The following is a 25976-nucleotide window of genomic DNA, read 5'->3' on the forward strand; positions in this document are numbered from 1 at the left end:
GGGAGTTTCTCCATCACTGATTCTGATAGGACCCCTCCTTACAGTCCCCACTCTTGGCTGAGAACTTCTTGTGGCTAAAAGGGAGATGAGGACATAAGACACTAAGAAGAATATAGAAAGGAGAAAGGAGGACCAAAGAGGAGAAGGTTTCAACAATGAAGAAAGACACATCAAGCAGGAGGAGATAGGACATTTGCAAATTAAGATGTTACTGAGATTATGGAGGACCTAGCTTAAACAGTCAATTGGACTGAGATAGGCTCTGACGATGTCTGTGGAGACAGAATTGGGATTAGTTACATGAAGGTCAGAGCTGGATGGTTTGCAAGAGGGGCATGCTGTGCCCTCCCAGGCAGGGTTCCTTAAGTCCTTTAAATGTGGTTAAGGTTCATTGGTGTTCCCTCTTTTATAGTCCTTACAGCTCTTGCAGTTTTGCAATAATTTGTGTAATACATCTCTGTCCTCACCCTGACCATACTTTTAAAAATGCCCAGTCCTAACTCCCTCTCCATCTCCAGAGAAGTTAAAATTTCTGTTTCTAGAAGTGGGGCCTAACCATCATTTTTTTAAAGCTTCCCAAGCAATTGTAATGACCTCAGATAGGAAACTGTTGAGCTATATAGCACAGTGAGTACCTCTGAGACAGAAAGTAAGTGCTACTCAGCTTTTTACCCCCTGGAGTTTGACTCAATGTGTGGCATTTTGTTAGCTGTCAGTAAATGTTGAACGAATGAAGGAAAAACAAAAGAGCTAACAAATGAGGAAATGTGGCCAGGGAATGCTCAGTAGACATTTCCTTTCTTTCTAATAAACAGTTACCAGGCAAGTTAATAAGGATCCCAAAATAGGGGGAGTATATTTATTAGTGTGAAACTCTTCTGCCAAAATGGTCTAACTTACATTATTTACATAAAATCTCAGGTATAAAAATAGACTACAAAATTGGTAGGGCTGTTCTCGAAGTCTTTTTGTTTGACTACATGTACTACAAGATGCAGTATAGTAACTGTTCCACTAAGTACGATATGCAAGAGAAATTACTGCATTCAGGACAAGGAATTTTTGTCATCAGTTTGAAGTAAATACTTCCCATTTTCACATAATTAACTACAACTCAATAAATTTTATTGTATTTCAAATTTAATGCTGTGGGTATTTAAAACTTCCTATTTAAAAGAATATTTATAGTTCTTTGTTAGGACTCTTTTTTTTTTTTTAATTTTTTTTTTATTATATTATGTTAGTCACCATACAGTACATCCCCGGTTTCCGATGTAAGGCTCGATAATTCATTAGTTGCGTATAACACCCAGTGCACCATGCAATACCTGCCCTCCTTACTACCCATCACCAGCCTATCCCATTCCCCCACCCCCTTCCCCTCTGAAGCCCTCAGTTAAAGCCACTGCATTAACTTATTTAATTGACCCTTCAGCAGTTGCCTTTTATGACTTTCAGAGAAAGATGGAAAGAAATAGACATAAAATGTTATGCAAAAACAAGCTGGTAGTCACTAACAAAATGCATCATCATCATAATTAAATGGAATTTTCAATCCAGGACATAGTTTATTATAGAGTGCCGCTAGCCTAAGACCTGGTATCTAGTGGGTACCTCATCAACTGATAATTCTCTTTTTTCTGATCCGCATGTAGCTACTGTTGTGGTAAGCGTTTAGAAAATCAAATTTAAGCTGACACAGTTCAACATTTTAAAAATGTATTAATTTTTCCACAGACGAAAAGAAGTGAAGAATTGATAACTCAAAATCATAATCACGAAGACATAAGTATTCTTTGTTGTTGGAAATGTAAAAAATGTATAGCAAGTTCTGGTTGTTTGATGAAATACCTTGAGAATCCGGTGATTACGGTGAGTACTGTGAACTCCAGTCTTCAAACACTTTTCTAGTATCTGAATGCCGTGAGCACACCCACAGGTGCGCACCTATCCTTTAACACTAGGCTTAGGATCTTTTACCTTATTTTACTTTACCACTGAACACATTTCAAAGTGGTATTCAGAAGGCATCCCATCTTTCATGGCTTAAATTAATTGTACCCATAGCTGCTAACATTAACATACCCTAAAAGTTTGAAGTGCGATATCAGAGATGTAGGTTGAAGATAATGGTCAGTCTCTTTTTCTTATCCCCACCATGAATGAACCTTAGTCATAATTAAGTTCAAGATCCTGTAACAAATGGAAAACCTATTGTTTCATATATATGTATAAATACATAGTATATATTTTTGTGTATGTTTGTACATATATGTGTATGTACATATTTGTGTGTGTATATGTATATGTATGTATGTATGTGTGTGTGTATATGTGTGTGTATTTAGTATTAAATATGGACCTAGAAGAGGAAGTTCATGTATAATTTGAAAGTCAATAGGAAAACCTAAATAATATTTGAAAGCATTTAATTGGACATCCTGGTAAAAATCAATGTTTTTTTTTGTTTTGTTTTGTTTTTAAAAGATTTTATTTATTTGAGAGAGAGAGACAGAGCATGAGCTGAGGGAGAGGCAGAAGCAGACTCCTCAGTGAGCAAGGAGCCCAGTGTGGGACTTGATCCCAGGACCCTGGGATTATGACCTGAGCTGAAGGCAGACACTTAAGCAACTGAGCCACCTAGGCACCCCAATAAATGGTTTTTAAACAACAAAAATAAAATCCCTAGAATTCTCTAAGAGCATTATGGAAGAGGCAGTATGAGGGAAGTACAAACTAGATAGTAATCCATAGACTTCACAGGGAATTTTCCTTTCAACAGAGTGGCTATAATCACCTGTCATTGTTTGTTTCCCCTTTTTTGAGAGATATTCAGGTTTTGTTTTTTGGTTGGTTGGTTGGTTGGTTGGTTTTTGAGGGTTTTTTTTTTTTTTTTGTCTCAGCCATGTGTAATCATGATTATTTCCTCGCCACTCTAACAAATTAGCCAACTGGAATTGATAATAGTAGATAATTTTGGTTGCCTACTTACTACATACCAGATACTTCTTAAAAACTGACAAAACATTTTCACTGAGGGGAAAAAAAAAAAAACTTCATGCTAAGCGTATTTTTTTGGGTGTTGTTTACGTAAAAAAAAAAAAATTAAGTATACAACTTGATAAATTTTTTAGTCCTTCCTGCTGTGAATCAAATGAAGGTATAAATGCCCATCACTCCAGAAAGTTGTTTTGCCCTCTTCCAGCCAGTTCTCTCCTCTCCTTTCTCTCTCCCTCTCAGAACAATCATACTGATGTCTGTCACACACACAAGTTTTGCCTGTTCTTCACCTTCATTCACATGGAAATATACAGCATACTCTTTTGTACCTGACTTACTTTGCTTGGCATAATGTTTGAAAGATTCATTTATGTTTTGTATTTGTAGTTTTTTGGAGTTTGTTTTGTTTTGTTTTCACTGAGTAGTATGCCATTTATCATTTATGGATATACCACAGTTTATCAATTATTTTCTCTTTTTGGTTATTTGAATTTGTAGTTCTGGGTTATTAACAAAACTGCTATCAATATTCTTGTAAAGGACTTTCTGTTTTTGTGTTTTGTTTTTTCTTTTTTGATATATATATATATACACACACACACACACACATACACACACACACACACACACACACACCCCATAGGAATGAATTCTGGGGGCCCACAGAGTAGGTATTTTCTTAAATCTATCTACCAAATACTAGTATAACATGGCTATGTCAGGCATTGTTTCTAAAAGCTTTCCAAATATTAATTAACTTTATAGGCATGCAGATCTCAGCTGCAATCCTAAGAGGCAGTAACTAAGCCTTCTCATGCCTGCCTTTTTCTGTCATGCAAAATCTAAATTAAGGAGCTTTCCAGGGTTCTGTTGGGAAGTCAGTCACAGCCCCCTTCATTCATGTTCCAAGCTGCATCTTCCTAAACTCCACTGGTCAGTATTCCTTCCTGGGTTGTTAGAGCAGGTGTATTTTAGTTTTTTTAGAAGCTGCTCCCAGTTTTCCAAAGTGAATGTTAATTTCCAACAGCAGTGATAATTTCACTTGCTCTACATCTTTGTCAACACTTCTTCAGACTTTGTAATTTTAGCCATTCTGGTAGATATTATTATAGTTTTAATTTGCATTTCCCTACTGATTAATGATGTCAAATACCTTAGTATGTGTTTATTGGTTAAGCATTGTTTTAAATGTCTAACATTATTCCTTATAGTATAAGAATAGATTGTCTTAAGGAAGATAATCTCCACTTCATAGGTAAGAGAATTGAGGCACAGACAATTAAATAATTTGCCCCATATCATACTTTTCCTAAGCAGTGCAGTTAGAATTGGATCTGACATCGAAGGTCCAGAGCAAGTACTCTAAACTCCACCCTCTCTTTGCTCCCTTTTTTCCTTCCTCAGGATATCATGCAATTTCACACTTTCTCAGTGGAGTGGCTGATACTTCTATTTAGCTGCAGAACCCCAGTGATTAATTCATTTAATAGTTACTTAATGAGCAAGAAAATTTTAAGCACTACTTTAGAATGTATTGGCATGGGTTGTGGAAGAGAGTGATGCAGAATACCAAGAAACATTCTAGTTCCCTAGGAGCTTTATTTTATTTTTATTTATTTATTTATTTATTTATTTATTTTATTTTATTTTATTTTATTTTATTTTATTTTATTTTATTTTATTTTTTTAGGAGGTTTAAACCTCGTTGAAAACTGGCTAAGGAGTGTATCCTGATTTGATAAGTACAGTAACAAAGGGATGTGAACCAGCTGCTGCCGGGGCTAGTTACAGAAGGCTTCCCACGAGGACCAGAACACAAACACACACACACACACACACACACACACACACACATAACTTTTTAAGTAGAATATGTAAACCATAAAATCCATCCATTGTAAGAATACAGTTTAATGATTTTTAGTAAATATTTGAGTTGGGCAACCATCCCTATAATACAGTTTTAAATCTTTCCATTATTCCAGAAAGTTTCCTTAGGCCCATTTGCGCTGTGCTCATGCCCAGTCCCAGGTAACCACTTACCTGCATTTTTGTCTCCATAGCTTCATATTTAAAATAAAATGTATATGTATATTTTGATAGATATGTACATAGGTGTATACAGATACATATATGTATATATATATAGCTGTTGAAACTGTCTTAGAAGATAAATATATATAAAATAATTTATGTTAAATATATATAGAAATAAATCTATAATCAGTGTTTGTATTTCTAGAAAATTTTAAAACATATGAATGTGAAATAAGACATACATATATAAAACCTACTAAAAACTAAGCTTCAGAATAAGTCAATATCATTTTTAAGTCTGAGAGGAAGGAGTCTGTAATCAAGGTTCCTGAGGGGGGCTTCTAAAGTAGTGGTCATGTATTAATTGAACTGAGTAGTGGGTATATTGGTACTTGTTTCTCTTACAGTCTTTCTTTAAACTATAGAAATGCTTTACATTTTACAAATGGAAACATGACATGAAAATTACTAACGATGAATAAAACATGTTTTAATTAAAGGAAACTAAAATACTGAATCTAAACATAATTTTATCGGATGCTATGCTAAAGAATGCTAAATTTATCACCTATAAAATTATCTTTATTGCCTGTTAAACTAGCTATACAGTTAAAAATACATGTACATAAAATGAGTTTGTTTCTGAAAGTGTTGTGTTAATTTGTGTAAGTGAAATCACACTGTGAGTGGGTCTTCTTCTAGAGTTGTTGCTTTCACTTAAATTGCCATCGTTAGTACAGTTCCCACTTATTCTCGCTTTGGTGCAGTATTTCGGCATATTAATATATCATTCCACCTTTGATAGACATTGAAGTCTTACAGTGTTTTGCTCTTATAAACAGTGCTGTTCTGATCTCTCTTGTACATACCTTGGCACACATGGGCAGGAGTAAATTTCTAAGAGTAAAGGCAGCAGTGTCCTCGGGCATGTGCGTACTCAGTCTCACTGGGCAGCACTAGACTGTTTTCACTGACGATGCTCTGAGCAGTGGTTGAGCATTACTGTCACCTCCCATCATCACCAGCATTCACCATCTCATCTCTGAGGCTCTTTGTGTTTTCTGTAAAATATCTTTTTTCCTTGCCGTTTTTTAGTAGGTGGTTTTGCTTCGGTTTTTCAAAGTTTTTTTTGTTTTTTTGTTTTTTTGTTGTTTTTGTTTTTTTTATGTATTCTAAATACTAAGCCTTTGTTGGTTTTTCTACTGCAAATATCTTTGGCCAGTTTGTGTCACTTGTAATTTCACTCTTTGTGGTATTTTTAATGAACAGAAGTTCATCATGTACTGTAGCTGAATTTATTAGTCATCTCCTTCATGTTTTGTACTTTTTGTTGAAGAAATTCTTCTCTGCGAAGGGGAAGATTTTTTCCTTTCCTTTTACTGAATACCAAAGTTGACATAAGCAAGTTCTCTTCTGGGGCGCCTGGGTGGCACAGCGGTTAAGCGTCTGCCTTCGGCTCAGGGCGTGATCCCGGCGTTATGGGATCGAGCCTCACATCAGGCTCCTCTGCTATGAGCCTGCTTCTTTCTCTCCCACTCCCCTTGCTTGTGCTCCCTCTCTCGCTGGCTGTCTCTATCTCTGTCGAATAAATAAATAAAATCTTTAAAAAAAAAAAAAAAAAGCAAGTTCTCTTCTGCGTTCCTCTGAGCAACAGATTTATTGCTTGTTCGCCCTTATACTGAGATTATAACCCAACTTTATGTAGGGGGTTCCCCTTAGAATCAATCTCCTTACCCTGAGCGAACCTTGGACTATGTCTCCTGTTTTCAGCACCCCAGGCAGACTTGAAATGGCCCTCAGAACAACATAGAGGATCAGGAAACTGGGAAGACAGCAGGCTTGGCTTTTGGCTCAAGGACCATATTTCTTTAGCCCTGTCCATGCCAGGAAATGGAGGTCTCACTCTCTGCTTTTTAGTGTCACAGAACTGGATACTGGGATCACAGTAACTTTTGCTGCAAAATAACCAAATACCTTCAAAACCAAGCTTACTAGAAGAAACAGCAAAGATGCAGGCATCACTTCTGCTTATCTAATACTGAGAAGGTATATCAGCTTGGTGGAAGCTAGGTCATCATGTGTGGAACTTGAGCTGTAAGGGAATCTGGGACATTTGAACTTAGCTTTCCAGCCCCTGCCATGTAGTGAGGTATGCAAGCGGGAATTTGGAATGGAATTTCGAGACAGTTTACAATGTCCACAGGGAGAGACCCTTTAGGCCTGAGATACATGAAATATGAGCAAGAACCAAAATCAAAATAACAAAAACCCTAAAACCGTGAAAATGAACTGACAGAAATGCTTTCCATTTGTGAAATCTTGGCCAGTGACTAAGAATCGTGTCCTCAGTTTTAGTTTTTTAGTCCGTTTTGATACAGTTTTGGACATGTCAAGTTTATGTGGCCTGTGGAACGTCCCACTAGAGATTTCTAGGAGGCTGCAGATTCTAAGGATATGGGATTGAGAACAGAGATCTGAACTGAAAGTGTGGATTTGGGAGTCCTCCGCATACAAGTGGAGAGTGCAGCTATGACAGTACATGAGATCACCATGAGGAGTATGAATGGAGTGAGAAAGAGGGCCTAGGAACATTGAAAGGATGGATAGAAAAAACGAAGCACACACAATAGAAAAAAAGAGGAGCAAGAAAGGTAGGACTGAAAATCAGGATACAGTGTTACACATTTCGGTGGATGGGTACCTCCTAGGAAGAGGGATTCGTTAATAGCACTGGGTATGGTGGGGAGATGTCGAAGACCAGACACTGGTTTCGGTGTACAGGTTGCACACTGCACAGTTCTGCAGGGTCCTGGTCTATGAAGGATGCCCTCTAGATTTGTGTAGAATTGGCATACAAACTGGCCATATGCAGGGACCCTGCATGACAATAGTGTGCATTGGCTTGAGCAAAGAGGAGGTGGAGGAGCGCCTGGGTGGCTTAGTCGTTAAGCGTCTGCCTTCGGCTCAGGGTGTGATCCTGGTGTTATTGGATCGAGCCCCACATCAGGCTCCTCCGCTGGGAGCCTGCTTCTTCCTCTCCCACTCCCCCTGCTTGTGTTCCCTCTCTCGCTGGCTGTCTCTCTCTCTGTCAAATTAATTAATTAAAAAAAAGGAGGTCAAGGTTCATTGTAGTTGAGAGAGTTGCAGGGCAAGTACCAGGTTCTAGTGAGTTGAGGAAAATGGAGACTGAGGAATGGTCCAACACTTACTTTAAAGCATTATAATTATTGGGTTATGACTCATTTTCAGTTATAGACTGTGAGGTGTTTCATCTTTAAAACTCCATTGCCAGCACCGAGGTGGCCATGATATGATCACTGAATGTTGAACTGAGTATTGGATTATACACCTCTTCCACCTTCTTTGGCTACATATTTTGCTCATTTTCTCTTTGACTTTATTAACCTGATGATACCTTTCTTTCAATGGCTTTAATATTGAAATAAATCATACTTATATTGCTTATTTTTAAATATTTTTATGTTCTCTTTTGTTAGTGTCAGCAGCTATTTATTTCATAATTAGTCTTTCCACATGCTGTAGACTTAATGGTATCACTGCTACAAGTTCATGGTGAAGTCTTATTCCCCATTGTGTCTGTATTTGGAGATGGGCCTTTGGGAGGTAATTAAGGTTAAGTGATATCTTAAGGATAGGACCCTAACCTGAGACGACTGTGTCCTTATAAAGAAGAAGAGAGAGATCTCTCTTTCTGTCCACCTGTGCGGTCTCAGTGAGAAGGCGGCCATCTACAAGCTAAGAAGAGAGGTCTTACCGGTATCTGAGCATGCTGCCACTTTGATCTCAGATTTCTAGCCTCCGGAACTGTGAGGAATGTCTTCTGTTTAAGACACACAGGCAGTGGAATTTTGTTAAGGCAGCCCAAGCTGACTAAGACACAACAAACACTTCCTGTAATAGACACTGGCAATTCAAACAAGAGCAGAAGAGAAATGCCCTGTCGTTGCGAAGCTTTTGGGATAGTGGTCGATCGTAAATATTAATTTACTGGCCATGTAAATGGCAAAAAGGGAAAGTATAGGGAGCCATAAGAACAGGATATAGATGGGATTTGAACTGACTTTTCACAGGAAGGCTTGTCTGAGGAAGTGACTTATGTGGGGATATGGTGGTTGAGTAGTGAGAATGTGGATATCCGTGGAACTAGAAGATTTCCAAGATCGGAGTTCAGAGATCAAGAGGGAGTTTGGCAAGATTTGAAGCTAGGAAGAAAGGTATTAGTTAGATCATTTATGGTCTTGTAAACCAAAGTAAGGACTTCGATCTTTATTCTAAGAGCTGAGAAGTTACTGAAAAGTGATATGATCATTGAATTTTAAGAAGATTATTTTGGCTGTTGTGTGGAGTGAATTTTTAGAAAGTTGACAAGGCTGAATGTGGGGAGACCTTAAGTGAGGCTTTCAATAATTTTTGCATTCATTCTGACCTTTTGAGTAAAGTTTTCACCCTGTGGTACCTTCTCAGAGTATAAATAGACAAAAAAAGGCAGTGTAATAGAATTTGGTTCCTTTATATTTGTAACACTTCAATTAATAATGTAAATGACATGTTTGTTACCCAGTCTTTTTCTTGCTATGTTTATAGCCCCCTAGTTAAATGTATAGTTTGCTCACTTTTAATGAATTAGCTGAAGGAGTATTAATGCTAACATAGGAAGTGCCAAATGTTAAACGTCTTTCAAAATATCATATAATATTAAATTGTCTATGTCAACTTTTTACATTAAACCTGTCTGCTTAAAAATCTTAAAGATTATTTAATGATAAAAAGATAATGCATAAAATTTGTAATTTTAAAATTAAATGAAGTTCTCCCTATACATAGCAACCACATTCCCTACCCTTAAAGAACAAACAAAATAACAATGCCTTAGCTCCCCCTGCTGCTTGAACGAATTATTTCATTTACAAAATATTTTATCAGTATTTCTGTGACAGCGTTAAGTGAAATTGGTTGTTATTTTCTCCTTCTTCTCTTCCTTCTTCCCCCATGTGAAAATTTGAGACATCAAAAAACTGTCTAGTAAGGTTTTTTTTTAAGTCCTAATAATACATTTCTTGTGATTTTCAGTTTAATTTTTTTCCAAAGGAGATAACCTCTCATGCCATTACTTTAAAGGTTTTAAATTCCTAAAATCAGGTTGCTTTCCATTGTAGTCATTTATCTTAAAATACATCTGTTAAAACTTGTCACCTACATTTGTGATTTTTAAAAATTAGGTGACAGTAGACTTATAAACTTAATAGTGTGATGTGTCCCACTTTACCTGTTGAACTATATTGGAAGTAAATATGAAGACTATATATATTTTCTAAGACTGTGTGTGAGTACAGAGGAAGTACTTTTGGCAGTCTCATTTATAATTGAGGCTCCTTTGTTGACGCTGGCTGTCTTTGCTATATCTAAGTTTCCTGAAGAAAAAACCGAACACTGTACATTCTTCACCCAGCCTTTCACATTCCTCTCACCTGTATCAGTTGCTATAATTGATTTTCCTCTTCTTCTGTTGACATAAAACTATGCTTTAACTCTTCAATATTTAGAGAAAAATGTATGCTTGCTTTATATTAATAGTTCTCAAATAAAGATCAGGTTTGGGTCTCATTCAGAATCAACTGTAGAATTTTTTCTATGTCTGCCTTTCCCCTTTATAAGCTATTGTATCATTTTTGGTCAATTTTAAAATAAGTTATGTCTCAGGTTTTTGTTTCTTTTGTTTTTGTTTTTTTTGTTTTGTTTTGGTTTTGGTTTTTTTGGTAAGCATAGGGAAAAGCAGTATCATGACTTAAAACCTCCTCAAGGTAAAGATATCAGAAAGTTGATTGTCTGAAAACGGTAGTGTTTATTTGATACAGGGAGTAACATTGGAAGCTCAGTGACTGAGGACAGAAGTTCTGAAGCCTGACCTCCTGATCGAAGTCCTTGCTTTATTACTACTGTGACCTTGGACAAGTTACTTAAAAGTTTCTTAATTTCTCTTGTCTCCGTTTCCTTGTCTGTAAAATAGTAAAAATCCTTAAAACAGTGCCTGGGCATAGTAAGCACAGTATAAATGTTAGCGAGCTAGTAAAAGTAAGTACCTTCTAAAATACCCTCCACCTACCTAGAACTATGACTCCAGTTTATTCCCACAAGAATGTTCAAGAACCATCTCTACTGGGGCACCTGGGTGGCTCAGTCATTAAGCGTCTGCCTTCGGCTCAGGGCGTGATCCCGGCGTTCTGGGATCAAGCCCCACATCAGGCTCGTCCTCTGGAAGCCTGCTTCTTCCTCTCCCACTCCCCCTGCTTGTGTTCCCTCTCTCGCTGGCCGTCTCTATTTCTGTCAAATGAATAAATAAAAACTCTTTAAAAAAAAAAAAAAAAGAACCATCTCTACAATTTATAGTCGATGATGGTTTCTTAGTTATTATGGTCAATCTTATAACATTAAATATCATGATCACTTTATGTGATTAAATAAAATGAGGGAGTATGCACAATGAAAGAACAAAATGAGGTAATAAATGTAAGATACCCAGCATGGTCCCTGGCATATATATGTATATATATGCAACTGATTGCCATTAACTTACTTTGACATTAATAGGCTACTGTTCTTTGTACCAATGTAGAAATATTTACTTAGTTCATATATAGATAAAAAGTCAGAGAAAGTTTTGGATCTAATAACGAAATAAAGATAACTTTTTTTGTGCATTCCAGTTTGTATTCTCGATAACAGTCTTTTAAGGAACTTGTCCCAGTCAGACTAATCTCAGTAAAGGTCAGCTCCTAATGTAAGGCGATAATGTGTATGAGGCCAGATGTTGCTGAGATTAATTCTATTCTGCAAAAGTGTTATCCGTTCCTTCGTTTTGTTTCTAAGGCAGAGTATTTAGGTAAAGTTAAACTGCTTATTTTTATTGAGTCATTTTCAGTAAGTTTCCCAAAGTTCCTTAACAGATTTGTATAGTCCACTTAAATTTGTTATGATGAGCTCTGACTCATGTATGACCAAATTGTTAAAAATTCATATTTTTAAGGGAATTTTTTCTAAGAATACACGTAGTAAAAGCAAGCACACTTGAGGTTGAATCATGTTGTTGCATGGTTTCTTATTACTACTGAATATTACTACATTATATGGATCCTATGGTTGTTTATCCATTGTAGGGATGTCATAGTTGTTTTGGAAGTTTAGGATGTTTACAGTTTTGAGCTGTAAGAAGGTTGTTATGAATATTTGTGTACAAATCTTTATGTGGACATATATTTTCATTTCTCTTGGTTATTACCAGGAACTGCTAGTTATGGTAAGTGTAGGCATTGCTTTTTAAGAGACTGACAAATGTTTTCTTAAATGACTATACCATTTTGCTTTTGCACTGGCAGTGTATGAAATTTTCGGTTGCTCTTTGTCAGTACGGATATTGCTAGTTCTTTTTTTTTTTTTCCTTCTCCTCCTCTTCCTCATCTTCCTCTTTTTCTTCTTTATGAACTTTTAAAATAAATGTACAGTGGAATTCATTGTGGTTTGAATTTGCCTTTCTCCAGTGACTAATGATGTTCTTTTTTCCATGTGATTTTGAACATTAGTATGTCTCCCTCTGTGAGGTGTCTGTTAAAATCTCGTGCTCATTTTTAGAACTGTGGTTGTTTTCTTATTTAGTTGTAAGAGGGTTGGTTTTTTGTTGTTGTTGTTTTTAAACATATACTGGCTAAAAATTTCTTGTTAGATGCAGGTTTTGTGAATTTTCTTCCAGTCCGTGGTTTGTGTTTTTATTTCTTTAGTGATACCTTTCAAATAGTTGATTGTTTTATTTATTTTATTTAGGAATATTTTGTTTTTATTATTTATTTATTTTTTTATTATTATGTTATGTTAGTCACCATACAGTACATCATTAGCTTTTCATGTAGTGTTCCAAGATTCATTGTTTGCATATAACACCCAGTGCTCCATGCAATACGTGCCCTCCTTAATACCCTTCACCAGGATAGCCCATCCCCCCACACCCCCTCCCTTCTAAAACCCTCAGTTACAAGCAGGGGAAGTGGCAGGCAGAGGGAGAAGCAGGCTCCCCACTGAGCCAGGAGTCCGATGCAGGGCTTGATCACAGGACCTTAGTATCGTGACCTGAGCCACCCAGGTGTCCCCAGTTGATTGTTTTAATTTTTAGGAAATCCACCTTATCATTTTTTGTTCTTTATGGATTGTGTTTTTTGTTCCGAGGATACATTTCCTCTCACAGGGTTTTCTCCTATGTTTTCTTCTAGACACTTTGTACTTACCGCTTTTACTTTTTAGGATTCAGATCCATTTTCAGTTATTTTTATGTACTGTGTATGGTAAACATCAAGGTTTTTTGTTTGGGGTTTTTTGGTTTTCTTTTAACCTCATATGGTTATCCATTTGTTCCATCACCAATTATTGAAAAGGATGTCTTTTCTCATTACCTTGGCATATTTACCAAAACTTAGTTGACCGTGTACATAGGTCTACTTCTGGACTCTGTTCCATTGATCTAATAAGTGTTGAAATTAGATAGTGTGTGGCCTCCACCTTTCTTCTTCTGTTGCAGAATTTCTTGGGGTGTTTTAGGTCATTTTGCATTTTCACATAAATTTTGTAATCTATCAATTTCTGCAAAAAAACCTGCTGGGATTTTGAGTGGGACTGTGGTGAATCCGTAAATTAATCTGGGAAGAACTGTTATCTTAAAAACGTGGTGTATACCTTGGTTTAATTAGGTCTTTAATTTTTTTGTGTAGTGTTCTATAGTTTTCAGTGGGCAGATCTTAAATATATTGCATTAAATTTATACCTAATGAGGTCATATTTTTGGATGCTTTTCAAAGTGATATTTTAAACATTTTTGCTTTCCCATTATTGTTAATGTACAGAAATGTGATATACAGAAGTTTGTATATTGACATTGTACACTAAAATTATGCAAATTTCTTAATTTAAACAGCCTTTTTGGTGAATCTCCTAGTATTTTCTTCATGTTATGTGGACTGTGAATAAAAACATGACATTCTTTTTTTAAAAATTGTGCTAAAATATACATAATATAAAATTTACTACTGGTGATATTTAGTACATTTACAGTGTTGCACAGCCATCATCACTATCTAATTCCAGGACATTTTCAGCCTCCCAAGAGGAAAGCTCATACTCACTAAGCTGTCACTTTCTGTTTACCCTTCCCCCAAAGCCCAGGCAACTACTGATCTGCTTTATGTCTATACATGCTCTGGACTCTGGATTCTTTACATAAATGCAGTGATACATTATGTAGCTTTCTGTGTCTGCCTTCTTTTACCCAGCATAATGTTTTCAAGGTTTATCCGTGTTATAGCATATAATACTATTTTATGTCTTTCTCTTTTTCACTTACGTTTTCTTTATTATTTTTTCTTTTTTTATTAGCCATCCTAGTGGATGAGAAGTTGTATCTTGTTTTGTTTATTTTTAACCTGTGTGTCTCTTTTCTTTTTCTTGGCATGCTCTGCTGCCTTGGACCATCAGTACAATGTGGTATAGAAACAGTGAGAATGAAATGTATATGTGTACCACATCTTTATCCAGTCATCTATCAGTCAACACTTAGATTGCTTCCATATCTTGGCTATTATTAGCAAGGCTGCAATAAACATAAATGTGTATCTGTCTTTCCAAAGTAGTGTTTTCATTGTTTTTTGGAGAGGGGCAGGTAAATTACCCATTAGCGGAATTATTGGATCGTATGGTATTTCTATTTTAATTTTTTAATGAATCTCCAAACTGTTTTCCACAGTGACTATATCAATTTATATTCCCACCAACAGTGCTCACCAAGTCCTTTTTTTTTTTGCACATCCTTGTCAACACCTGTTATTTGTTGAGCTTTCTATTTTAGCCCTTCTGATGGATACAAGGTGATACCTCATCATGGTTTTGATTTATGTTTTTCTGATGATTACTGATGTTGAACATCTTTTCAGGGGTCTTTTGACCATCTGGAAAAATTTCTGTTTGTGATTTATGCCCATTTTTTCCATTGGATTGTTTTTTGGGTTTTTTGTTTTTTTTTTTGTTTTTTTTTTTTTTGGTGTGGAGTTGTGTAAGTTCTTTATATATTTTGGATAGTAGCCCCTTATTGGATATATCATTTGCAAATATCTTCTCCCATTTGGTAGGTTGCCTTTTGGTTTTGTTGATGCTTTCCTTTGCTTGTACAAAAGCTTTTCATTTTGACATAGTTCCAATAGTTTATTTTTTGTTTTTGTTTCCCTTGCTTTAAGAGACAGATCTAGAAAAACATTGCTACAGCCAATGTCAAAGAAATTATTGCCCATGTAGTCTTCCAGGATTTTTATGGTTTTAGGTGTCATATTTATGTCTTTAATACATTTTGAGGGTTTTTTGTGTGTATGGTGTTACAGTGTGGTCAAGTTTGATTCTTTTGCATGTAGCTGTCCAGCTTTCCCAGCACTGTTTATTGAGGAGACTGATGAGATCTTACCATTTGCCACAACGTGGATGCACCTAGAGGGTATTATGCTAACTAAAATAAGTCAGACTGAGAAGGACTAATACCATATGATTTCTCTCATTTGTGGAATTTTAAAAAATGAGCAAACCAAAAGCAGAATCAGACCCCATAAATCCAGAAAACAAACTGGTGTTTGCCAAAGGGAAGGGGTTGGCAGGATGGGCAAAATGGGTGAAGGGGAGGGGAAGATACAGGATTCCAATTCTGGAATGAATAAGTCATAGGGATAAAAGGTGCAACATAGGGAATATGTTGTATGGTGACAGATAATAGCTACACTTAAGGTGAGTATAGCATAACATATAAATTTGTCCAATCACTGTGTTATACCTGAAACTAATAAAACATTGTTGACACACAATAATCAAATAATCAGCTATAATCAAATATAACTATAATGTCAACTGTAATCAAATAAAAACATGAAAAAAAAAAATTCTAGACCCAGAACTATAACCAGAAAGAGCAGGAGCACTGAGAAACTCAAAGGGGGAGACATCCACAGATCAACACCACTTATGACAGAAGCTCAGTAAGAATACAGAACATTTAGGCAACGCAATTGACATTTGTGAAACATTTTACCCAACAACAGAAAAGGTATTTGTTTAAAGTGCACATATAATATTCTCCAGGATATACCATTTGTTAGACCATTATTTAGATTTGAAAGAAATGAAGTAATATCAGATGTGTTCTCTAACTATAATGAAATTAAATTAGAAAACAATAGCAGAAAATTACCTGAAACATCCCCAAATATTTGCAGATTAAAAAACATACTTCTACCGCACTTAAGGTCAAAGAAATCACAAAAGAAATTAGAAAATAACTGAAACTGAGTGAAAAGGTAAACACACATACCAAATTCTGTAGGATACAGATAAAGCAGGGCTCACAAGAAACTTGAGTATAAATACTTATATTTGAAAAAAGAAAGGTTTAAAATCAGTAATGTAAGCTTCCTACTTGGGGAGGAAGTAAGAAGAGCAAATTAAATCTGAAGTAAGCAAAAGGAAGGAAACACATATCAGAAATTAATAAAAGAGAAAATAGAATGAAATTGAAAGATACATTTATTTTTTTAATGGATAACCTTATTTATTTACAAAGCTAAGCATTTTTTATTATGTCCAATTAGCCACCATATAGTACATTAGTTTTTGCTGTAGTGTTCAACGATATATGAGTTGTGTATAACACCCAGTGGTGATGAGCACTGGGTGTTACAGGAAAGATAAATTTTCTTAAATACCAATGAAATTAATATGCCACTAACTAGAGTGAACAAGAAAATACAGGTAACATACAAATGACCAATATTAGGGAAAAGAAGAGACATCATTACAGCGGCAGTGACTTTAGAAGAATAATGACTGGGGGTGGGGGGTGGTTGGAGGACACCTGGGTGGCTCAGTCAGTTAAGCATCCAACTCTTGATTTTGGCTCAGGTCATTATCTCAGTGTGGTGAGATCGAGCCCCACGTCAGGCTCCACATTGAGTGTGAAGCCTGCTTTCTCTTTCCAGGGCACCTCAGTGGCTCAGTTGGTTGAGCATCTGCCTTCGGCTCAAGTTATGATCCCAGAGTCCTGGAATCCTAGGGTCCTGGGATCCCAGGATCCTGAGATCAAGTCCTGAATAGGCTCCCTGCTTAGTGGGCAGCCTGCGTCTCCCTCTGTTTCTGCCCCTTTCCATGCTCTCTCTCATGTGCTCTATCTCAAATAAATAAATATACATCTTAAAAAAAAAAAACAACCTTTTTTCCCCTCTTCCTCTGCCTCTCCCCTGCTTGCGCACTCTTTCTCTCTCTCTCTCTCAAAAATGAATGAAGGAAGGAAGGAATAATAACAGAATGTGGTGGGAAAATTTTGTGAAAAAATCAGCAACCTAGATGAAATAAAACTTCCAAAAGATACAAATTATTTAAATGAATCAAGAAGAAATGGACTATATGCACAGAACTAAATCAATTAAATAAGCTGAATTTGAGATGAAAACCTGTCCGCCTCCAAAAAACAAAAAACAAACAACTCTAGGCACAGATGTCTTTTTTGGTGAACTGTATCAGATAACTAAGGAAGATACAAATACTACACAAAGTCTTTCAGAAAATTATGTAAGATGGAACACTTGCCAACTCATTTAATGAGGTTGGTATTATAATGACGTTTTTTAAAAAAAGATATTACTAGAAAAGACATCCGCAAATCAGCACCACTTATGAAGATAGTATCAAAAAATCTTTGATGAAATATTGGTAAAATTTAGTAATGTATTATCATATATGTAGAAAATGCTAAGGAATTCACAAAAAGGAACCAAGGAGTGAATTTAGTATGTTTGCAGACTATAAGGTCAGTATGCTAATTCAGCTCTATTTAAACTAGCCACGGAAGACTGCAACAAGCAACTTGTAAAATACCAGTTACAGCTGCATCAAAAAACATGAACAATTTAGGAATAAATGTACACATTATGTATAAGACCTGTCTATTGAAAACTATAAAATACTGTTAACAGAATTAGGGAAGATATAGCAGTGTATATCTCAGGAGTAAAAATTGGTTTAGCATTAAAAACTAATCAATATAATTCAATATATTAATAGAATACAGAAGAAAAAAATGAACATTTTGATAAATGTGGAACAAGTATTTGATAAAACTAAATACCCGCTCATGATAAAAACTCTCAGAAAATGGAGAAGGAAACTTTCTTAACCTGATAAAGGGCATCTAGGGCATGAAAGGGCATAAAAAACCTACAGCTAAATTCATAGTCAGTGATCAAAGACACATCTTTTACTCTGTGAGAACAGGATGTCTTCTTCGTTTTCATCATTTTTAAAAATTTTTAAAACTATTAAACTTTTTTAAATTTACATTTTATTTTTTATCTGAGCGTAGTTGACACGTAATGGTACATTTTTCATTTCAGATAGTTTTTATCTCTAGATATACCATTTGTTTGGTGTTACTTTAAGACTTTCCTGTTTTTGTTTCACTTTTAATACTCAAATATATTTATAATAGCTGATTTAATGTCCTTATCTGCTTATTCAGTCTTTTTCACTTTTTTCTGGGTATATTTCTATTGATCAGTTTTTTTCTTGGTTATGGGTCATTTTTGCTTAGTACATAATTTCATATCTTTTGGTAGGTTGGACAGTTAGAGTTAATACTATTGAGTGTCTGAATATTATTGTCTTGTTTTAAAGAGTGTTTTAGCAGGCATTGTAAGTTACTAGTGATTGAATTTCATCTTTTACAGGTTTATGTTTAAGCTTTTGTAGGGTTGCTTTTTAGTAGCCTTTAGGGCTAATTTAGCTCTCCTCTTAAGGCAGGACTCTTCTGGAATCTCCTAAATACTTGAGATGTTCATTGAGATCTTTCTACTCTAGCTAATGGGAGTATGAACATCTTCCCCACTTGCTGTGAGCCCTGCGCCAATGGTTAAGTTTACAGCTCATTAGCAGATGTCTTTTCCTTGGTAAATTTCTTTATCGGTTCTCTTATATCTCATGCAACATGTGTCCCTACTGGTATTCAACCAAAGATTTAGAGGAATCTTTATGCAATTATCTGGAACTTTTTCTGTTTGTAGGCTTCTCCTTGTCAATACATGTCCTATAAACTCTAGCTATTTAGCCTTTATTTACTTTAATCTTCATTTTATTAACAAGGGTGCTATGTTCTTGGGTTCCTCCTCCCTACATCGAGATCCTGAGAGTTCCCTAGGGCAGAAATCAAGGGTGATTTTTAGGCTCACCTTATTTATGTTTCTTCTCTCAGGGATCACAGTCCTGCAGTTCTTTTGTCCAACATTTTATAACAATTTTTTAATATGTTTTACCTAATGTTATCTATTACAATGCTTAGAGCATGCCCAATGCCATTTACTTCTGCATTGCCAGAATCAGAAGTAATCAGTTAATTTATTTTTACTTGAATCAATTTTCAAATAAAATTTTAATTGTATAATTTAATATATTCTCCCATTAAAGCAATAATGAGAAAGTTGAAGTTTCCTTTTAGTGACTCCTAATCTTGGTATTTCTTCCTTCAAATCTAACCAATGTTGTCAACTTGATACATGGCCTCTTAGGTACTCTTTCTATTTATGTTTGTTTCCTTAGAAAAGTTGCAATACTGCTTATTTTTAGGCTGTCTATGCTTTTAATAGCATAGCTCAGAGTGCATTTCTCTCTCTTTCACTTGACTTTTTAAAAACAACAAACAGTATATAGTAGAGGTGTATCTTATTAGTACAAACAAATCTAGCTCACGTTCTTTACATGTTGTACTATTTTCAGCAAGAATAGAGATTGATCCTCAATCGCTCATCTTCTGGACTTGCTGCAAATAGTTTCCGTTTTTTCTAGGCATTTCCAGCTACCCTGGGATGTTGCCCTATTTCTCTCTTCCTGAAGTACACCTCTCGCCTGGAGACAGACGGACATCCATTCCACCCCTGATAGTTACCCGGGGCCTTTTTTTGTTTCTGGTTTTCACCACTTTGATATAGACCATTCTTTGCGGTGTTCTCATCTATTATGTACTTGGAACTTGGATACATTGTGCTGCTGTTTCCTCATTGATCTTTCAGAGGCTTCTCATAATTTCTGGTTCACTGAAATCTCCCCATCTATATTTTCTAGTTCAGCTCTTGGTTACTTTTTATAATTGTCTTTGATAGGTTCTTTGTTTTGAGAAGGAGGATGGACTAGAATATGTGCTCACTTTACTATCTTGAAACCAGTAGTTACTTCCCTCTGCCTGAATTTTTCCTTCTTTGATTTTATGAGAATCTAGAATAAAATAAACTTTTGTATGTCTGCCTGACACTCTTGTGAGGACACATGTATTAGGGAGCAGTAAGATGATTGAGTTAGAGACTGTTCCTAGTATCTCCTCCTCTCTTCCTAACTTCACTTCTATTCAATAATACCTTCTTCATTTTGACATGGACTGGCCTGGCCCTTTCTTATTATTCTTATTCTCATTATTCACATGGTAAGTTGCATTCTGTTAGCCAGATTTAGAGTTCAGGCATCATTAATAAAACTATAAAGTTTCTCTTTGTCCACTATAAACCCTTCTCAGTGGACTTTGTGTTTGCCTTTGAAATATTTCCAACCTGTGTTGTTGATTTTTAAAACATTAGAAATGGAAAATTTTCAGACCTTTTAACAAAAGTATTTTTTCTCCATTACAATCCTGAATTTGGCTTAGCGCTATTGTTATAGTATATAAAATACAGTTGTGTACAGTATGAAATAATGAATTGTGGTCTAACATATAACAATAGCTCATGTGCCTTTCCCATTTTAATTAATTTGTGATTTGTGATTTCTGGGGAGCCTGACAGAAATTAGATAAAGATGGTTTCTTTATAGATCTTTCTGACATGTAAATAAATCATACTGAAACTTTTCTTGTATATTGGGCCACCATTTAGTATCTTAAGATGTATTCATGGAAGAGAAAGTGATATAGGGCCCAGAGGAACCAACTTGGGAAATTAAACCTAGAAATTCTGGGTGATCTTGGTTCCAAGTCACAGTCTAATGTAGATTATTCAGCAAAACGTTCTTAAAGAGATTCTGTCTTGTTTCATTCTTATCATTGTGAATACAGGCTTAGCAGGTATGTTTGGTAATTTCCTGATATATTTTGTTAATGTAATTGTAGTATCTAATAGCACCACTGCTGGGAAAATCTAAAAAGCATTGTGCTTTGGCAACTTGGAAAAGCTACTTCGGTGTAAAAATCTTGATCCTGGGAATGGGTATGTGGACAGAAGCCTATTCTTCCCTGTTCTTCTCAAGAAACTCTTTTCTGGGGGCGCCTGGGTGGCATAGCGGTTAAGCGTCTGCCTTCGGCTCAGGGCGTGATCCCGGCGTTATGGGATCGAGCCCCACATCAGGCTCCTCCGCTGTGAGCCTGCTTCTTCCTCTCCCACTCCCCCTGCTTGTGTTCCCTCTCTCGCTGGCTGTCTCTATCTCTGTCGAATAAATAAATAAGATCTTTAAAAAAAAAGAAAAAAGAAAAAAAAAGAAACTCTTTTCTGCCATCATAGAATGAAATTTTGTATATCCAGAAGGGATCTCAGCAATTATCTAGAGGTGTGTTACAGGTGAAGAAACTGAGACCCAGAAAGCTGAGGTAAATTGGCCTTAAGGTTTACTAAGCTGCTGGAGAGTCCTATACTCCATGCTGCCCTGCCCTGCATTTTCCCGATATGTATGTGGTTTTACCTGCGTATCACATTTATTCCTACACATCTGTTTCAGAAAGCCAAAATATCTCTCTGAAACTTTTTGTTCTAATGCAGCTGAAATTTAGTTTTCCAGTTGCCTGTACAATTCTTCTTCTCCCCCATCCTCATATACTTTTCTTGAGTATCTCGATAGATTATATAGCAACTTCTTTATTCCATCATTAGTGGAGTCCAGATGGATTCAGGGGTTAAAGACTGTCATGAATTAAAGTTGTCATGAATGGCATTATTTTTTCCTCGCACACAGAAATAGAGTAGGGTGCCAGATTTGTCTGTTGAGTGACTTTTTGCTAAATTTTAAATTTAATTTGATGAAATCAATGAAATGGAAGTTTTTTTTTTTTTCTTTTTTTTTTTTTTAACTCACAAGCGGTTATTCCCTGAAAGTTTTTTTTCTTTGTGGGTTTGTTTGGGGATGGGAATGAGAAGAGGAGAGCAGTGGATATTTTCTCCCTAGCTAACCTGAATTTATGTTTCTGTGTTTTATTCAAATATGAAATTTGTTAAATAAATCTGGAAGTGATAATGACTAATATCATGCATTTTGATACAACAGGATAGACATGATTGTGCTGATGATCAAAGTATTTGTCATGTGTGGCACATGGATATAGAAGCTCTTCCAGAATGGACAAACTGCCTGATTCAAAAAGTAAGTTCCTTAGTTTCTGAGTAAAGTTAGGAATTTACTACTTTCAGGATTTTTTGTTCTCATTCTAGAGCTATTGTACTTGAATGCACTGTTTAAAGAGATAAGAAACGGTCTGTAACTCTTGATTACACCTACTGGCTTCTTCGTTATTACTGGAGTGTTCCAGGTACTTTTCCATCTCAGACTTTAAAACATGGTATTTCCCCTTCCTTGATTGCTTTTTCCACAGTTATTTACTGCTTCCCTTATTTCCATATGTCTTTATGCATAATGAGGCATTGCCTGTGCAAACTCTCAATTGCCCTCTCCTCCACTGTTATCACTCTTCACACTTCCTTTTTCCCTTCTCTGATTTATATAGCTATTTATATTTTACATACACACACACACGATATGTAATATATAGTATGTATAGTATAGTAATATATATCTATATGCATGAGCATGTATGATAGACATAAATATGCACATACACACACACATGCCTGTGCCACACACACTTATCCTCATATAGATACAGCGTACCCGTCTTGTTAATTGTCTAACTCTCCTACTAGAATAAAACCTTAGAAGTTTTTCTCTTTTGTTTATCTCCAGCACCTAGAACAATGCCTACTGAGTAAATGAAATATCCTATCTTATTCATGTCTGCATACGTGTATAAAATAAACTGGATAATTAATGACTGTCAGTGGTACAATCAAAATCAAAGTACCACATTTTAAGCTCCTTAATGAAATATTATAAGAGCAGGAACTCAGCTTGTTAACAGTATGGTATTATTACTTCTCACATTTTGAAACACGTATTAGAAAAGTGTAAGGAATATGATTTTTGAAAAAAAATGTAGTTGCCATTCTCCACTGACTTTTTTATTGTTAAAAAATAACATTTGATAGATATCCTCTGCATTCATTCTCACATTGTAATGATTTCCTGGGAACATGCCAGTGCGCTGGTTTTAACTGTCCTGAACTTTACAAAATGTATGAGGGCGCTGCAGATATTCCACTGTCTCTCTTGAAAAAAATAATATTAAGCCAGCTCATTATTAATTTCGCACTTGAATATAGAAAATGCATTCTTGTGTATGCAACCAATATCTTTTGGTTGTATGTAAAAAGGCAGGAAGAGCTTTATTCTGTTGGTTTGGTAAAGTTCCCTCCCACAGTGTTTGGTATGCAGGAAGGGTATCAAAACAGACACTTTTCTGTGAGATTTTACTTGCAAATTAAGCTCTGTAGACTGATTTGCTTCCTGGTTCCATAGTGTATTTTTCTTTTCATTAGTTCACACTGTATCCATATTCAACCTATTGTTTAAGAGACTCTTTTAGAATGCTTAGGAGTATTGTTGGGATGGGTGTGATGTGCAATAAGTTATCATTCTAGAACTTTGGAGTTGCTTATCTCTGTTTATGAGAAGGCTTGTTTCCCTTTACTGTTCTGTCTACCAATCAGAAAACAGAAAGCTAGCCTTTTCTGTGGCATAGAAAACTTTCATGTGGTTCGCTTTAAAGAAAAATACAACTCACATTCTCTTTGATTACTTTACAATGAAAGCATTGTCTTACTTTCCTTTATTACCTGTAGGCCCAGTGGACAGTTGGAAAACTGAATTGCCCTTTGTGTGGGGCCCGTTTAGGGGGCTTTAATTTTGTCAGCACTCCAAAATGTTCCTGTGGCCAGCTTGCAGCTGTACATCTCTCTGAGAGCCGGACCGATTATCAGCCAACACGGGCAGGCCGACTAATGAGACCATCGCTGAAATACTTGTCACATCCTAGAGTTCAGTCAGGTTGTGACAAGGAAACTCCGCTGACAGGTGGCGCCTCCAGAAACAGAAATCACGGGTTTTTAAATATGGCCCAAAATAACAGTGGCCCTGGAAGATTAACAGAAGCACTCTGCCTGGAGGTACGGTCAACATATTTTCAGATGAAGAATGAAAAACTGCTCTTCAAAGCATCAGATCCAAAATACCAGCTTTTTGTTCCTCAGCTTGTGACTGGCAGATGCGCTACAAGAGCTTTTCACAGGAAATCACATAGTTTGGATCTGAACATCAGTGAGAAACTGACTTTATTACCCACTTTTTATAAAATACATAGTAAGACTACGGCCTGTCCCAGGCTAAATGAAACACAGCCTGTTCACCTTTCGGGCTTGCCTTTAGAATCTAGTAAAAATAACTGTTCCTTTCAGATTTCGTCCAATTTTGATCCTAATATGCTGCTGCAAAGATTTTCAGTGGCTCCCCGTGAGACCCAGACACAAAGAGGAGGAGAATTTCAGTGTGGTCTAGAAGCTTCTGCAGTGTACTCTGACCATGCGAGTTCTAGCAGCCTGACTTTCCTGATGGACCTGCCCTCAGCTGGCAGGAGCATGCTGGAGGCCTCGGACCAGGAAGAGCCCCTCTCTGCCCTGGACTTCCTGCGCTCGGGCAGCTTCTCACTGGGGGCCATTAATCAGCGGCTCAGTAAGAAAGAAAGGAGCAAGTTGAAAAATCTGAGAAGGAAACAACGAAGGCATGAAAGATGGCTACAGAAGCAGGTAATTTTTTGAAGGGTTTACTAAAATTCTGTGTTGTAAATCTTAGGGTTTGGAGAGAGGAGCTAACGTTGAATACCTATATCATAAAAACATGGTTTTAATGAGTATTGAAATGACATTTCTCTGTAGGTGAACTAAATAATCATGCACCTCTGTTAATCAGCAAGTATAAACCTTTCTCTGTTCACATATGTTTAGGAGATATCCTTTTGTGACATTTTTCTCAATTCTAATACTTTACATGAATATTAATCTCATGATGTTGAAATGAGATTGTCATATACATTTTAAATTCATGCTGGGATTATTTGCAATGATTTTATTTCAGGTTAGGTTGAAACAAAGAAGTTTTTCTAATTCAATCTAGTGACAAATTCATTGACTTTCATCACTTTTAGCTTAAGTGGATATTTTTAAGGAACATTATGTAATTACGTGCTCATAAGATCCAGATATGGTTAACTCTACTAATCTGTGAAGTTTATCTTAATAATAATTGACCCTTACTGTGATTTTATAGGAAAGTGTGCTTCTTTATGGTTTAAACTCCTGTACCTATAATAATATGTTCAAAAGTGGTTATGCGAAGGTACTGAACAAGAAATTGCAGGTGCTCTGGAGCCCAATTAAAGCCAGTGGATGAGGTGCTCATGAAAATTTGGAAGTTTGAGGACCAGGTATATTTCTATGTAAACTTTATTTTGCAAGTTGCCTTTGTCACCTACTTGTTTATAGTAAATAATAATCCTTATTAATCAGTATGTTGAATATTAACAACGTCCACAGAGCTTAAATATAGAAAGCTGCAGCTTTGCATAATAGTTCATTTTTTTTAAACAATTAAGTGAACTCACTGCTTAGGATCCTGGTCATAGACTGAATAGAATAAAATTACTGCATTGAGTGCTTCAATTA

The 25976-nt window shown here is 36.0% G+C and overlaps 1 protein-coding gene across 1 annotated transcript in view; it reads left to right on the forward strand.

The window, feature by feature from the left end:
• Positions 1-25976, forward strand: part of RNF180 (ring finger protein 180) — a 190050-nt gene that overhangs the window by 24802 nt on the left and 139272 nt on the right. The window contains exons 3-5 of the mRNA XM_048220740.2: positions 1738-1872; positions 22414-22509; positions 24102-25061. Of these exons, the coding sequence (XP_048076697.1) occupies positions 1738-1872; positions 22414-22509; positions 24102-25061 (1191 nt within the window). The remainder of the gene's footprint in view (positions 1-1737; positions 1873-22413; positions 22510-24101; positions 25062-25976) is intronic.

The sequence above is a fragment of the Ursus arctos genome, unplaced genomic scaffold, assembly GCF_023065955.2.
Source record: "Ursus arctos isolate Adak ecotype North America unplaced genomic scaffold, UrsArc2.0 scaffold_5, whole genome shotgun sequence".
In the NCBI taxonomy this organism is placed as follows: domain Eukaryota; kingdom Metazoa; phylum Chordata; class Mammalia; order Carnivora; family Ursidae; genus Ursus; species Ursus arctos.